The sequence below is a fragment of the Mobula birostris genome, chromosome 11 (genome assembly GCF_030028105.1).
Source record: "Mobula birostris isolate sMobBir1 chromosome 11, sMobBir1.hap1, whole genome shotgun sequence".
In the NCBI taxonomy this organism is placed as follows: domain Eukaryota; kingdom Metazoa; phylum Chordata; class Chondrichthyes; order Myliobatiformes; family Myliobatidae; genus Mobula; species Mobula birostris.
In genome coordinates, this window is record NC_092380.1 from 77,295,324 (window position 1) to 77,312,522 (window position 17,199).

The 17,199-nt window shown below is 38.1% G+C and overlaps 1 protein-coding gene across 3 annotated transcripts in view; it reads right to left on the reverse strand.

Annotated features, from left to right (window-relative positions):
• The window catches only part of scube2 (signal peptide, CUB domain, EGF-like 2), a 112,304-nt gene that overhangs the window by 52,400 nt on the left and 42,705 nt on the right, over positions 1-17,199 (reverse strand). For 2 of the 3 annotated variants that reach the window (XM_072272597.1, XM_072272595.1), the window contains exons 5-9: positions 13,751-13,876; positions 13,138-13,254; positions 9,724-9,813; positions 5,291-5,407; positions 1,531-1,653 (exon numbers count right to left, since the gene is read on the reverse strand). In XM_072272597.1, the coding sequence (XP_072128698.1) occupies positions 1,531-1,653; positions 5,291-5,407; positions 9,724-9,813; positions 13,138-13,254; positions 13,751-13,876 (573 nt within the window). The remainder of the gene's footprint in view (positions 1-1,530; positions 1,654-5,290; positions 5,408-9,723; positions 9,814-13,137; positions 13,255-13,750; positions 13,877-17,199) is intronic. The other variant, XM_072272596.1, reaches the window with a different exon arrangement.

Consider the following 17,199-nt stretch of genomic DNA (forward strand, 5'->3'; position numbering starts at 1 on the left):
GAATTAGTCCCAACACCAAGGAAAAGCCAATTATCAATCTTCAAATCACTGTCAGGTGGTCTGAGCTGTAATATATTTATAAATATCTGTTCAACTTCTTTTGTTTCAATCTAGTTTTGGGTCCCAACAGGAATGTGTCAAACACTCAAATGGAAGAGGAAGTTAAAATCAATGAGACCAAGATTTAGCTTGATTGCAATGCACCAGACAGATGAATAACAAAACAAAAATTTACGAAGAAAATAGGTATCATCAAACAGTTGTCAAAGTCAGTTAGATCGATAAGATTGAACAACAAAATGCCACTAAGCTGTCTGGTAATTATTGCTTCTTGAAATGCAATTTCATAAAGTCAAATAAGAAGGTAGGTCATTCAACATTTCACTTCATTACATGCAGTTCCACCAAGGACTTTAAACCTGGCTTGAATGTAATAAATTAAGCTAGGGTACAGAATGTTTATCCATGACCATACACATATAGTGGTCAGGGATCAGCAAACAAGCAGAAAACAATGAAGTGATGTTGGTCTTTGACTGGAGCACGTGGCAAGTAATACAGAATTAGTTGCCTGCTTTACGAGTCTGATTTTAATTTCTACTTATAGAAAACATAATTCAAAATCAAATCTTTATTAACAGAATTAAAGGGATAAATAAATATATGCTAGTGTTTCAACTCACTGCTTTTAAAGCAAAAAAGAAAATTGTGTTCTGCTGTCTTTTGGAATAATTTACATGCAAAGTAAAAACCCATAAAAATGGTTGAAATATCCACTTTGTTGCAGATTTCTTGGCTATTTAGGTTGCATTTCCAGCCAGTTAGATTGGCCCAGCAGTGAACACTACGTTTTTTTAATGTACACTTTATTTATCAACTTACCACGTCCATTGTGTTGCTATTTTGCCTCCTGTACCTAATAAAGGGTCCACTGAGTGTATGTTCATGATCTGCTACTGTAGCCCATCCACTTCAAGGTTTAATGTGTTTGCATTCAGAGATGCTCTTCTTAAACACCGCTGTTGTAAGGAGTGGTTATTTGAATTACTGTTGCCTTCCTTTCAGCTTGAACTAGTCTGGCCATTCACCTCCGACCTCTCTCATTAAACCTCTGACCTCTCTCATTAACGCAGTGTTTTCATCCAGAGAACTGCCACTTGCTTTAATGCATGATCGGCTGATTAGATTCTTGTGTTAATGAGCAGGTGTACGGGTGTACAATAAAGTGGCCCTGAGTGTATTGCTTTAAGTTCAGTTTTGTTTAGATATTCATGTGTTTGTTGATGAGTTGCAACGATGAAGTTCTCAGCAGTTACTTTTCAAGACAGAAGAAGGAAGGATAACTGAACAAAGAGAAAAACTGAACCCAATTGTCTAAAGGTTTTTGCATGAAGCTTTAAAGCAATATATACCTTTATTTATGTGCAACATAAATTGCATGGAGACCGCAACACATGACAACGCTCCTGAAAAGCATTATGGTGGACAAGAAAATCCAGGAAACTGATCCTAAGTATCATTTAAACCAACCTTGGCAGGTTCTTTCATCTGTTAAAAGCTTGTAGCCTTTCTTGCAATTGCAGTCAAAACTGCCAATGGTATTCTTACAGAAGTGATCACAATCACCATTACTGATCAGGCATTCATCAATATCTGGAAGGTAAGTGAAGACTATTCAGTTCTTTTGCAATTAATAGTTTTATCCAAACATCTGAGGAGAATGATATGAAGAGTGAGAAGTTTTATATTAAAGCCAAAAATTCAAGGTGGAATCTAACATCCATGCTTAACATAATAGGTTTTCATGAGATAAATGAACAATGTGATATCAATAATACACGTTGCATGAAAACTGAAGAAAATCAAAGTAAATGGTCCACTAGCTCATGTGAAAATCCACCTGTCCACGAGCTACATATTCACAATCTATGTAAGTCCCTTCTCAGATCTCTCTTCCAGATCAAACTGACCATCCCCATAACTCAGCATCACCACAGCACAGAACTTACAACACCTTTCCTTCATCTGTACTGAAAGGTTGAGACCCCAGCACAGCTCTTTGTTGTCTACCATTTGTCACATCATGCCAATCAGAATCCAAACAACATGGCTTGATTTCCATGCCCTTGCATTTTTGTTATTAACCACCACAGAAACTTTATCAAATTGTAATTAAACAGAATCTAACCACCTACTCTTTGTTTTCATTAACATGGTAAATTAAGAAGTTCCAGAACACATTTACTTGTGGACTAATAGTGGCCACACCTGGCAATGCCAGTGTATATTATCTATCAAGTTCTGGTGAAGTTACTCCCAGTGACAGAATGGTGATATATTTCCAGGTCAGGATTTTACATGACTTTGATTTTCAACATTACCACCGTCAAGTCCACTACCTTCACAATGGATTACTCTTTATTTCCCTGTATAGCTGCATCTCCGGAAGCACTCAAGCAGCAGAACAAAGCATCCTTCTTGATCAGCACTGATTACCTGAAGCATTCACTTCCTCCAGGAGAACAATGTTGCCGCAGTTATCTTTGCAGTTACAGGCTTACCCTACACAGAGAGGCAGCAAAGTCACTCACCATAAGACCATAAGACATAGGAGCAGAATTAGGCCATCTGGCCTATCGAGTCTGCTCCACCATTCAATCGTGACTGATTCTTTTTTTTAATCTCCTCCTCAACCCCAGTTCCTGGCCTTCTCCCTGTTACCTTTGATGTCATGTACAATCAACAACCTATCAATCTCTGCCATTGCACTTGTAGATCACAAACGCAATGGAAAAAAGAATCAATGCAGCAGAGATGTGGTTCCTCAGAATAATGCTACACACATCATATACGGACAGGATAACCAACAAAGAAGTTCTACAGAGAACGAAAACAAAACGTACATTACTTAAAAAAATCAGAAAACAGCAATCAAAATTCTTTGGACACATCAATGGAAGAGAGACATTGGAACATTTAGTTACAACTGGAAAGCTGGAAGGAAAAAGAAGCAGAAGCAGACAGAGAATGAAAATGATAGATGGAATAACATCATGGTTAGAAACAGGGGAGGCAACAGCTACAGTCGGAGGGTCAGGGACCGTGATGGATGGAGAGACATGATCGCCCACTCCGAACGGCAAGGCACCTGAATGAATGAAATACATCCAACGACCTGGCCTCCACAACTGCATGTGGCAACAAGTTCCACAAATTCACCAACCTTTGGCTAAAGAAATTTCACTGCACCTCTGATTTGTAAGGGTGCCCCCCTATCCTGAGGCTGTGCCCTCTCGTCCTAGACTCTCCCACCATGGGAAACATCCTTTCCACATCCACCCTGTCTAGGCCTTTCAACATTCAAAAGGTTTCAATGGGATCCCCTCTCATTCTTCTGAATTCCAGTGAGTACAGATCCAGAGCCATCAAACATTCCTCGTATGATAACCCTTTCATTCCTGGGATCATCCTTGTGAACCTCCTCTGGACCCTCTCCAATGCCAGGACATCTTTTCTAAGATGAGGGGCCCAAAACTGATCACAATACTCAAGATGAGACGTCACCAGTGCCTTATAAAGCCTCAGCATCATATCCTTGCTCTTGTACTCACCTGACAGGACCAGGACAACAGACGTGTGAGAATGTCACCAGTCACATAGTAACCTGACTTAGAAATATATCACCCGTCTTTCAGGTTGGGTCTCCCCCCCTTACAACACCATGCAGGATTACAAGACCTTGGCTCAATATCACCTCCTCAAGGGCAATTCAGAATGGATAATAAACTCTGACATCACCAGCCACGATTACATACAGGCGATCTCCACATTACAAGTGTGGGTGGCATTCCCAAATGACAGCCCATAGTACGATTTTCTGTAACACAAAATGCATCCCCTGCACGTGGGTTGAGAAACGGAACTTGAAAAAGAAATTGTACTGCGTTATTTACTTTTTGCCACATCAGTTCAGTGTAAGTGAATTTTATTCTCTATGTACCTCAAATTCATGATTTGTAAATTCTGTAAATGTGAATTTCTGTAATCTGAATATCTACAACACAAGTTACCTGTATCGTTTACAAGTAAATGCCTCCAGAACTACAGAATTTACCATGTTAATGAAAACAGCAAAATTGTCATTAGATTAATCGGACATGACCCAACCTTCACAAATCCAACCTGACTCTCTGGTGAAGTATTAAAAATCCAAGTATTTTTTTGGAATCCCTATGGTGGTAGATTCAGTAACTTTCTAAAGGTAGATAGATAGATAGTTTAGCTTTATTTATCACATGTATATTGGAACATCAAAACATACAGTGAAATGTGTCATTTGCATCAAATCAAATCAGTGAGGATTGTGCTGGGTAGCCGCAAGTGTTGCTACACTTCCCGTGACAACATAGCATTCCCTAAAATTACTGACCCTAACCCTGATGAATATCTTTGGAATGTGGGTGGGAAACAGGAGCTCCTGCAGGAAATCCACACGGGGAGAATGTACAAATTCCTTACAGTCAATTTTACAGCCGCCTGCTGTAAAGCACTGCGCTAAGAGCTACGCTACCATGCGCCCACAATTGATCATTTACTTCTAGCAATCCACCTTTTATTTTTGGCTTTTTTCAGTAATATGTTTAAATTTTTCTAATCTAGAAGGCACAATTCATAAATCAATCTTTTCTCACACCTCTTAAACCTTAAAAACCAGTAGACTTGTAAAACTGGTTGATTGTATTTTAAGTCTAACTATATTCTCCAGTATCATGTTTTCATTCTGTAATTAAGCAATGGTCACAAATAAAAGATGTTATTTTAGACACAGAGGGTAGTTGGAAAACAATGGTGGAGTATGAAACAGAATAAACTTTAAATAGATGACGTTTCAGAAAGAAAGTAAAGAGAGCAGCTCAGGACAGAGAAATCAGACTGTGTAATGGTTTTGGAAAGGACAGGTAGACACAGAGAGCTCAGTAAGTCATTCTATAAATTGTTGTGATGTGAGTGACTATTATAATCTGGACCCTTTGCAAATACAATGTAAGGAACAGTACATTCATTTTTAATACAGTCTCCGGTGAATGTATTGATGTACCACAAGGCTAATTAGCATGCAAACTTAATTTAACCAATATATGAAAATATAACTGAACAGCCAGGGCAAACATCAACATCAAAAATTGAGTTAGAAAATAAAAATCTATTACAGCCTAAATTAGAAATACAGCTATACTTTAATTGTCAAATTATTAGGTTACATTTCAACTTATTGAAAATGATGACAAACCTTTACAAGTTTTCCCATCTGGTTGCAGTGTGAATCCAACAGGACAACTGCACCTAACACCAGTAGAGGTGTCTTTACAGGTACGATCACATCCTCCATTATTAATAGCACATGTCTCTGTAAACAGCAGGAAAATCACTTGCTACCAGTTGCTATTCTTGTATTTCTATTACTTGAACATTAAAAAGATCAGTGAATTTACAGCCAAGTGTAGTGAATGAACTCAAAAACAACTGATGACAAACTTATGATGGTTTTGAATTGTACTTATTTTAATGGAAAACAATTCGCAGAATTAAATCGCACTTAATCACAGAAATAGACCTTATAGAGTCAAAGATCATATAGAACCGTTGCTTAGTTCCTGACAAGCATCCCCCCGTTAACATGTTGGAGGATACATGCCTTACTATATGTAGTTAAATATGGTCCTTTATTCAATGGCTTTATCAAGTTTCTATTTTAAAACATCTCTCTTGCTCTTTGTAGTCATGAATTCTATATTCTCACCATCTCTGGATAAGGACATTTCTTCTGAATTTTCTGTACGATTCATTAATGGGTACCATATATTTATACCACATTACTCTGATCTTTCCAGAAAGAGGAGATATTCTCTATCCTTTTGAATCTTTTCATAAGCTTAAACATCTCTATCAGATCGCTTGTGAAAAACATTACTCCAGCTCCTTGAATCTTTCCGAATGCCCTTATTCTAATAAATTCTTCCTGTATTTTCTCCAGTATTTTGGTCCTTTGTATAATGTGAAGGCTAACATTGCAGTTTAGTGATGTTCCTGATGGAGTTTAACATAATTAAAAAACTAAGAAGTTACATTTCTCAGAAACAAAGAGCTTTCCGTGTCTCTTTTTATTTCTTATTAAACAGTTTCACTCCCCTTTGTAATTTGTAAATCTGTACTCCCGGTCACTCTGTTCACCATTTATACACATTTTCCAACATTTTAATCCTAAAGTTAGAGTTCATTTGCTAGCTACAAACTCAATCTGGTAGATTAGTAGTATTTTCCTCTACTTTGTTACAGTTACTATTTTCTGCAAATTCAGTATCTCCCACAATTGTTGAAATGGTACTATTGGCTCTCAAATCCCAATCATTTATTAAAATGATAAAGAAGGACAGTGTCAATACTCCCCACATTCAATGTAACACCTTTACTCCAAACCTACAAACATCCTGCTGAAAGAACCTAGTGGGTCAAGCAGCATCTGTAGGAGGAAAAGAATTGTCAGTGTTAGGGATTCAAGCCCAGCATCAGGGTTTCAACCTAAAGCATCAACTATTTCTTTCCTCCCGGAGTTCTTCCAGCAGATTGTTCATTCTCCATCTTCCAGCATCTGCAGTCTTGTGTGTCTCCTTTATTCCTACCCTGTTTTGTTTTCGCTTTGTTGCTGGCTGGCTACTTGTTGCCCAAAACATTCTGACAGTTTTCTAAATCTGCTTTGTGTTACCTTATTGAAAATACCTTAGAAATCTAAGTGTATTACATGAACATTATCTGCATGTTTTATTAATTTAATTATGATGGTCAAGCAACACATTTCCTTTTGGGATTCATGCTGTCACATCTTACTGTGCGCTAGATCCCAGAAAGTTTAAATTATATTTAAAGGGACAAGTACCTTTTCTACATCTGGTTTTTCTTAATGCCTTAATCACTTAAGAATCCTTGGCCACTTCCCATCTTAACTATTTTTATACCTTTTATTAATTTTTCATCTCATGTTATGATTATCATCTTAGTCTATCTGTTAAAGTCTATTAAATACTATTATTGCCAATACTTCTTAATTTATTTTGTGCACCAAAGCCTCCAGCTTTAATTTCATAATTGATATCTCTCAAAAATACTTCCCTTTTAGACATTCCTGAGAAAATAATATTTTAATTATTTATTAGCATTTTAATATGTTTCTAATTACATTGATTGCTGAAGTTTTTAATTTTAAAAATATTTGCTTTTACTTAAAGCTTTCAAATGAAAATAGAAAATGTTATAAAGTCTTTCATTGTGGCAAGCTATCAACAGCAACAGACTGCCTTGGAGATGTTACCTGAGGTCACTGCCTCAGAGCTGTTTGGAGAGATGGTAGTTCAGCCCTTTCCATCCAGTGAAAGTGCGGATGAGTAATGTCTGCGAGCACCTGTCTGAGCTGGGGCAGGGAAGACTCCTATCCCATCAGTGTGAATTATTTACATTTCAGAATTGGAAAATCACACCATTCAGTGACATGGGCTCTTGGTGCAGGCTTCCCAAAGTAAAGGTGGTGTTATCAGATCATGGGCAATTTTATTCTGGTGACTTATAGGCATAATGGAACGAGGTTACTGTCCAAACTCATAGTATGAGGCTGTAGAATGTGGAGAGTTTTAGCATTTGTATCAGGGTGATGCAAATTCTCTTTTTATCTCTATTGATCCATCTATCTATTTATTTATTATTGTACTTTGTTCAGCCTGCATTGTCTTGTTGCCACAAAAGGGCACATTTCATGACTTACATCGGTGACAATAAATGGGATTCTGATTCTGAATACACCAAATAATGTTATTTTTATCTAGTTCATTGTTTAAGATATAGTCTGGGAGTTGAGAGATTCCCTTCCATCAGATTGCAGTACAAGGTCAATGTACTCCTATAATTAATAAAATCTGATAGAATCTAGGACTTGTGTCTTTGGTGATGAGATTTTAGGCTAGAAGATGCTTTCTTAGGTTAAAGAAAAACAAAACTGCTAGAATAGTCATTCACAAAACAACTTATAGGAATCTGGGGTGGGCTACATTTAAATTATTTTTTCTGTTAAAGCAAATAAAAGAGTTATGGAGGGAGTGGACTTCACAAAATGAATTAACAAATTGAAGGGGATATTTTCTTTGGCAGGTCCATTTTCTTGAATAAACTAGGCACAAAAAATAAATAAAAGCCAGCGGGTTGGAGAACATTGCCATAATGAAATATGTGTTACCTCAGAAATATATACATGGCAAGTGAAACATCTCTGATCACTTAGATTTCTAATATTTGCTGTGCACAGACTACAAATTCAGTGCAAATGCCCATTCTATTTGAATGGAAGAGCATGCCATCTACCCTAGGCAGCAATAGTAATAACAAGGCAGTCTAAAAAAAAGTATTTTAAAAATCACGAATTTCCGTTAATGTCAGCAGCATATTCACAAAGAGATGGACAGCAGCATCTTGCATTTGTATCTGCAGGGTACCCATATGCTTGTGACTGCACCATCGGCTGATGGGAAAAATGTCCCTAAACCACACAAGTATTTAAATTGCCTGTACCTTTAATTTCAACCTCACCCGAGAATTTTCGAATTTTCACAGATCATACTTGCAAAGAATATTAATCCATGGATTCATTTAATTGTAAATTAGATTATGCAAATGTTTCATTTTAAAGACAATGATAATTATTGTTGATGGAGGGCAAATTAAAAATCTGTGCAATCATTTACTGTGAACAATCAGATCAGCTATGACTTATTGAACTGTGACACGGCTGGTGTACGGTGTGACCTATGTTTCCTGCTCCCTCCTCGGCCAGGTTCCTGATCTCAGCAACTCTGTTGTAGGGAAAAAAATGAAAGAGGGACTAGTCATGTAGATATTAATTGCTATTTGTATGTCCAACGAACAGCTAGGGAATATATATTTTACAGCAAAATGGAAGCTATTTACCATCTGCGGCTTGCTCATGAATATTTTAAGCATCTTAAGAATTAATTTAGCAAAGACGGAGTTGTCCATTATTTAACTTTAAAATTCTGTCATCATTCTTCCAAGTTTCCCTGATATTGGTGCTGATTCCAGCTGGGATGGAGTTTAACAGCTGCATCCAGTAATTCATCCTCGAGCTTGGAGGCTGAGCTTGGAGTTGTGCATGTTGGCGGGGTCACGGAGAGCACCAGAAGTCAGTCACCTGAACCTGATCTGCTGCAGAGTGGCCTGCTATTTCACCCTTTTCTTTCGCAGAAGCAACAGTGCTAATTATTGATCAAGTGAATAAATAAAACTCAGAAAGGACTAGGAATGAAAGCTTGGGCCTTTCTAGTCTGTACTCTACCTCATAGAAAATGGCAAGCTTATCTTGATATCTTTTTAACTTCCCATCACTTTTACAGAGTATTTGATAAGAGTTTGATATTTCAAGGAAGTTGATAGGGAAGTAACAATGTTTATTATTAGTAACCATTGCCAGAAGCTGCACTAATAAGTACGTAAGTGTTTAGTATGAGTTAATACGAGAATGGTTAAAATCAGAAAGAAGACCATGCATAACAACCCAAGCAAGACGGGCAAGGTGCTCGGGTTCAGCTAGGACAGGTAGACTTGCAATGAAAAGATAAGGAGCGTAAAGAAACTATCAGTGCACTAGAAGCTTGTACTTTTTACCCATTAGCAGTCGGCGTTTCACCCGCTTGTCCACATCAGTTACTGACGTGGCATTGTATTCAGAGTTGTCAATTGCAGCCTCAGCCTTTTCTATAATACAAGTAAGCACAAAATATATTGCAAATGGTCAAACCAAAGCTGAAAAAAAATTTGCTTTTTTTTCTCTTGAATAAGTTGCAGAAAGGCACCTGAACAATTGTTTTCTCTTTATTGAGGTAACAACAACTGGTATTTATAGTATTAACAACAGAAAAGTACTGGTAATGTATGAAAACATAGTGAGATTGAAATCTTTGTCAAACCAATCTGCTGTGCATTTCCATCATTTTCCATTTTTATTTTAGTTTTCCAAATTTACTTTCTCTCATCTGCAGTTTACACCATCACGTTAATTCCCTGAGTAGAAAGCTTCACTTTTCTTGGAAGAATAAGCAAGAGTGTAAATGAGAGCACCAAAACCATATGCAAAACAAAATCTTAATTCAGAAACAAACAGAATAAGCATTCCAAAGCAACAGAAGGTGCAACTGAGGTTTATTTTTGCAAACTAAGAAATAATCCAATACCAAAAATGAGGAAAAATCAAATTAAGATACATGCTATGAAGTTAATGTGTCATTTAGTAGTGGTAATCAAGGCAAATTTTAAAGTCACAATAATAGATATATAGCCACTTTGACATGCTTTCAAAAAACCTAAAAGCAGTTCTTTTATCTCTCAGTATGATTAAAAGCAGCCACCTTTCAGAGCAAGTATGCAATTTGCTCATTTCCAGGATAGAAAAGAAAGCGTAATAAGAAGGGGAAGAATAAACAACTAACACATACTTCTTCTCAAAATATATATTTCTATCAGCCTTAGTGGAATCAAATTAACAGATTTTCTAAAATATTTCCATTCATCCATTTGATTAGTTCATTCAAGCAATAGATTTAAGCTGAGATAATCTCTGCTCTATGTTCTGGATTGTATGCCTCTCCCATATTCAACTAAGAGAGTCCCAGCTCCTTGTACCAACAGCTGGGATGGTATAAAATGATGATGGGACATGGCCTGCAACAGAGATTGTTATGGCATGAGTTTTGATCATCTATAAATACAATAAGCAGGTTGTGAGTCATGGCTGGAGAAAATATCTTAAAAAGAAAGAAATGGGAAATCACTGAGATGAGGAGTAGTAAGTCTTAAAGAGGACAGGCAGTGTCAGTTTGTGAAAATTACCGATCTTTCTGTTCCATTTACAAGTAAATGAGTCTTTAAAATATATTTAATAAAAGATGGGCAGTTTAAGATACTTTAAAAGTTTTTCAATTTCTTGCAGATCATTGACACAACATGCCAGAAATGCACAGCAAGCAAAGCAGCAATAATGAAAAGACAGAAATTTCTTGTACCTGTACTGTATTATTTACCCAAACTTACCAGTAAAAGTGAGGTGAGAAGTTTGATTTGAACACATTCTACCTATCATAATCTGCTCCTTCTCTTTTCAAATATTGACTGTCTGTTAGAAAATTTTAACTTCAAAAAAATACTTCAGGTTTTCTGTGATCTTTTTAGGTAATCATCACAACCCCAGAATAACAGAATTTTTCATATTTTTACTGCAGACTGAAATTGCCCAAAATTCGCTTATCTATTATTAGTTTTATTGAACTGATGTGAAATTCTAAGATGAATAAATTTAACTTAACTTGGATAAACAGTACATTAATCAGATATTCAGCTTTCTAGTATTGTCAGATTTCCATCGCTGACTGTGGTATTCGTGTACAATGGCAACATTTCAGACATTATCCTGAACAAAATGTGCTGTATCAACTGGTTACCGTGACAACACCAAACTCCCTTCTATTCAATAACATTTTTGATATACAGGTAGTTAGTTCTATTCTTACACCGATAGCAAGTTCATGTCTTTAATAAGCATTTTAGTGTTTTGAATTTGTAATTATATTGTTGAAAAGCACTGCACAAACATTGTCTCAATAGCCAGAACCAAGGTAATGTTGCAAGCAGAGGATCTTGTTTCTCAAATTGAGAATCAAATATGACAATATTCTCTAGAGACAACATAAGCTAACATATTTCAACCAGGCTGCAATTCTGCAAACACCTCAGACTGAGAAGTTTTGATTCAATTATGCAATTCAAAGCATAAAAATGTGACCAATATTTCCATTAACACTACTGCATTAAGATTCTAGGCAAAATTTTATCTTTAGTCACTAAAACCATAGAGTCATATCGCACTACATCACAGAAATAGGCCCTTTGGCCCATCTAGTCCATGGCAACCTGTGTTTCTGCCTAGTTCCATCTACCTGCATCCAGCCTGTAGCCCTGTATACCTCTCTCATCCATGTACCTACCCAAAGTTCTCCTAAATGTTACAACTGAACCAGTTTCTACCACACCCGCTGACAGGTTATTCCACACTTGCACCAGCCTCTGAGTGAAGGTGTTCTCCCTTTCACCTTTCACCCTAAACCTATCTGGTCCTAGACGCACATACGTTAATTGATGTATGATGTTATCTGTTTCCACTGAGTTTAACATGCCACTGCCACCGTATTGTATACTTAAGAAACTGAGGTAAAGTTTTAGCTTTTCTTGAAATTAAAGATGAAGACATAATTAGATAGAGTGGACAGCCAGCGCCTCTTCCCCAGGGCACCACTGTGCAGTACAAGAGGACATGGCTTTGAGGTGAGGGGTGGGAAGTTCAAGGGGGATATTACAGGAAGGTTTTTTACTCAGAGAGTGGTTGGTGCGTGGAATGCACTGCCTGAGTCAGTGGAGGAGGCAGATACACTAGTGAAACTTAAGAGACTACTAGGCAGGTATATGGAAGAATTTAACGTGGGAGGGTTATATGGGAGGCAGGGTTTAAGGGTTGGCACAGCATTGTGGGCCGAAGGGCCTGTATTGTGCTGTACTATTCTACGTTCTCTGTTAATTGACAAATAAGCATGTGTGCCTGAATTAATGAACATATGAAAAAGAAAACAGTCGCTAAAAATCCTTTCCCAATATGTCTGAGGCACTTGAGCTTGGTCATAACACTAAATATGGTTGTACTTATAGTTCCTACTTGATTAAGAGACTGAACTGTAATCAGAGAATACCCCATTGTAGGGAGCAACAGACACGAAATACTGGAGGAACTCAGCAGATCCGGCCGGATCTACGGAGGGGGCCATTCTCTCCGCCCAAAATGTTACTGTTTACCCCCCCTCCATAGATGTTGCTTAGCTTGCTGAGGCCCTCCAGCAATTTGGTGTGTTGCTCAAGATTTCCAACATTTGCAGAATCTTCTGTGTTTACCCATTGTAGAGATATGCTTAAATGTGTGATTTGTCATTAACTTTTAAACAGTTCAATACATGTGGTAGGAAGACCCAGTTCACTTACCAATACAGATTTTCCCATTAGACAGCAAGGCATACTTTTGATGGCAGCCACAAACAGGTCCATCATCTGTATCATCACAGGTATGATGACACCCACCATTTCCATGATTGCATGTTACTAAGAAAAAATTACACACATCTAAAAGAAACAGCTGATCAATTTTATAAATAATTAAGGGCAAGCAATACAGATTGCAGCTGACTGCCGAGCCACACAAGTTCAGTTAAAGTTACTGGCACAGCAAATACTTTCAGAGATGCTGAAACTTTGTTTTGTGCAGTGAGACTGTTCAGAACATTCTCTTGTGAAGATAATTCAAGGTTTAAACATTCATTTCAAGGGCATACAAATGTGTCTGGTGCAACCACTACATTCCAAATCGTCTCTCCAGGCACACACTGGGATAACTTTGTAACCCACAGTCTAGCATTATTAGAACAGGAATAAAATGTTTAACTTTGATTAAGTAATATATTTTGTATTGGGCATTTCAGACTGGGACAGCTAAGGGAAGAATATAATGAGGAATAAGTGGTAGTCTGATTTTTGTGCGTGTTTTCAATATTCGAAAAGAATGCATCATAAAACAGAAAAATGAAAAGAATTTACATACATATGCATCCTCTCTGATTCCTGGCTAGTTCAAAACCAGGCCTACATTTACATGCTACTCCTCCGTTTGGTGTTTCTCTACAGATATGGGCGCATCCGTGGTCTTTGTTCATGCAGCTCATTCCTCCTGAAACAGAACGAAAGGTCAAAAGTAGAATCCATTAAAAACAAATCTTTATACAAGGACAAAATTGGGTTCATCTAAAACAAACTCAGATAAAAGCAATTTAAAATGTGTGTCAACCCATGATAATCTGTAGAGTTAGGTTATTTCCATTTTGTTTAAAATAGGTCCCATTAGAACAATCTAAGCAAGTGTTGACACTGACACAGTGGTAGCCCTTTGATTCAGAAGACCGAGGGACTAAGCTTTACTTCATAGGAGAAGACCTGATGAAGAGCATCAGCCCGAAATGTCGGTTGTTTACTCTTTTCCATAGATGCTGCCTTGACTGCTGAGTTCCGCCAGTATTTTGTTGTGCTGCTTTGAACACATAATCATGACTGACGTTTAGTGTGGGTTGCCTTGTCAACTTGCTCTTTCAGTGAGGTATGGACCTGGACCAAGGTCCCTCTGTACACCAGCACTGTGAAGATCCTATCAATAACTGTATACTTTTCCCTTCCACTTGCCCTCCAAAAAGCATAACATTTCACACTTGTCAGATTGAACTTCATCTGCCATTTCTCCATCCATAACAATAATTTATCTATATCTTCTTGTATCCTTTGATGATCTTCTTCACTGTCTGCAACTTCACCATGAAGTCCTAGAACTGATGACTGCAGAACTACGCTGTTCACAGACCTCCAGCTGAAATAACAGCCTTCCACCACTACCTCTCTCTATGGGAAAGACAATTCCAAATCCAAACTACCAATTTACCATGGATCCTTTGCATCTTAATCTTCCTGAGGGACCTTGTCAAAAGCCTTACTAACATCCATTAGACAACATCCACTGCTATACATTCAGTAATCACCGTGGTCACCGCCACAAAAAAATCGAATTTATAAACCAACCTGCCCCACACAATGCCATGCTGACTGTCCCTAATTAGTTAAATGTGAGTAAATGGTAGTTAAGGCAGTGCAGTGCTCCTCCTGCAAGACGTGGGATTTCAAGGTACCTAACAGTCTCCCTGATGATGACATCTACAGGAAGTGCACCCAACTTCAGCTCCTGACTGGCATGGACAAGGAGCGAGAGCTGGAGCTGGATGCTCTCAGGACCATCCGGGAGGCTGAAAACCTCATGGACGAGACTTTTAATGAGCGGTCACACCCACACACCCAGAGTTCAGGTTTCAGATAGGAGATGGGGTAACCACTAGGAGAAGTAAAGGGAGTAAACAGTCAGTCCGGTGTTCCTCTATGGCTATTCCCCTCAGCAACAAGTATACCACTTTGGATATTGGTGGGGAGATGACCTTTCAGGGCACAGCCACAGCGGCCAGGCCAGTGGCACTTGGCCAGCTCTGAGGCTCAAAAGGGAAGAGAAAAGTCAGGCAAAGCAATAGCAATAGGAGACTCGATAGAGGGACAAACAGAAGATTCTGTGGTCGGGGATAGTATGTTGGTGCTAGGATCTAAGCTGTCTCAGAGCAGCTGCAGAAGATTCTCAAGATGGAGGGTGAGCAGACAAAGATTGGGGCAATGTTACAATAGCTATAGGGGATTTCAATATGCAGGCAGATTGGGAAAATCAGGTTGGTGCTGGATCCCAAGAGAGGGAAGTTGAAGAATACCTATGAGGTGTCTTTCTAGAGCAGCATGTGGTTGAGCTCTCTAGTAGAAAGGCAATTCTGGATTGGGTGTTGTACAATGAACCAGGTTTGATCAGGGAGCTTAAGGTAAAGGAACACTTAGGAGTTAGTGATCATAATATGATAGAATTCGCCATGCAGTTTGAGGGAGAGAAAGTAAAGTCAGATATATCAGTATTACAGTGGATTAAAAGGAATTGCAGAGGCATGAGAGAGGAGCTGCCCAAAGTTGATTGGAAGGGGAGACTAGCAGGGATGACAGCAGAATGGAAAGGGCTGGAGTTTCTAGAGGAAATTCAGAAGGTGCAGGGTAGATACATCCCAAAAATGAAGAAGTATTCTAAAGGGAGGATGAGTCAACTGCGGCTGATGAGGGAATTCAAAGACAGCATAAAAGCAAAAGAGAGGGCATATGATATAACAAAAATTAGTGCAAAGTTAGAGGAGTAGGAAGTTTTTAAAAACAACAGAAGGCACCTTAAAAAGCCATAAGCAGAGAAAAGATTAATATGAAGGTCAGCTAGTCAAAAATATAAAAGTTTTTCAGATATATAAAGCGTAAAAGAGAGACAAAAGCGAATATCAGACCTCTGGAATATGATGCTGGAGAGGTAGTAATGGGAGACAAAAAAATGACAGAGGAACTTAATAAGTATTTTGCATCAGTCTTCACTGTGGAAGACAATAGCAGAATGCCAGAAACTTGAGAGTGCCAGGGGCAGAAGTGAGTGTAATTGCTGTTACTAAGGAGAAAGGTGTGAAGGAAGCTAAGTCCACCTGGACCAGATGGACTACAGGGCAGGGATTTGAAGAGATTGTGGAGGCATTAATAATGATCTTTCAAGAATCACTGTATCCTGGAATGATTCCAGAGGATTGGAAAATTGAAAATATCCCTCCACTCTTTAAGACGGGAGGGAGGCAGAAGAAATGAAATTATAGGTCCAAAGCAGCAGCAAACAAGATGGGCACCCAGTCCACTGCCCTCAACATTTATTCACTCTACCAGCATCACAGTGTTTGCAGTATGTAACATACAGAAAATGTACATCTACTGACTGAAGCTAATCAAATGTACCTTGCAACTGCTACTACTACAAGGAACAAGGCAGAAGGTGTATGGGGACATCACAACCCCCAGATTCCTCTCCAAGTCAACTGACATGACTCTAAGATCAGTTGGTGCCTTTTCATCAAAATTCCGGAATTTCCTACTCAAGCACCTTCAGCGGAAGGCCTACACAGACAGCCATCTCCACCTTCTCATCAGCATTGAGGAATTAGAAGTAAGTGAATACAAACTGGAATTGGAATTCATTTGTTATCGTCACATGTAACAAGATGCGGTGAAAAAAATGCCTTGCATACCATTCATAGAGATTACATCATTACACTTACAACTATAATACAAAAATTAATAGTGACGGGTGTAGAATAGAGTGTAGAACTGTTGTTTTTCTTGTAGTTTAACATTCCCTATGCTTACTTATAATTTTTATATATTCACCTATATTTGTGTAATTGTTCAGTGAATTTTCTGTGATCGTTGCATAGCTGATTCTGTACTTTGAGAAGTTTCCCTTCAGCCAGTCAAGCTCGTTTTTAGTATAATCATGACCTTGTTGTTTTTTGTTCTTAGTTGTCTCCCTTCCTTACAGTAGTATATGTTGATTTTTGTTATTTC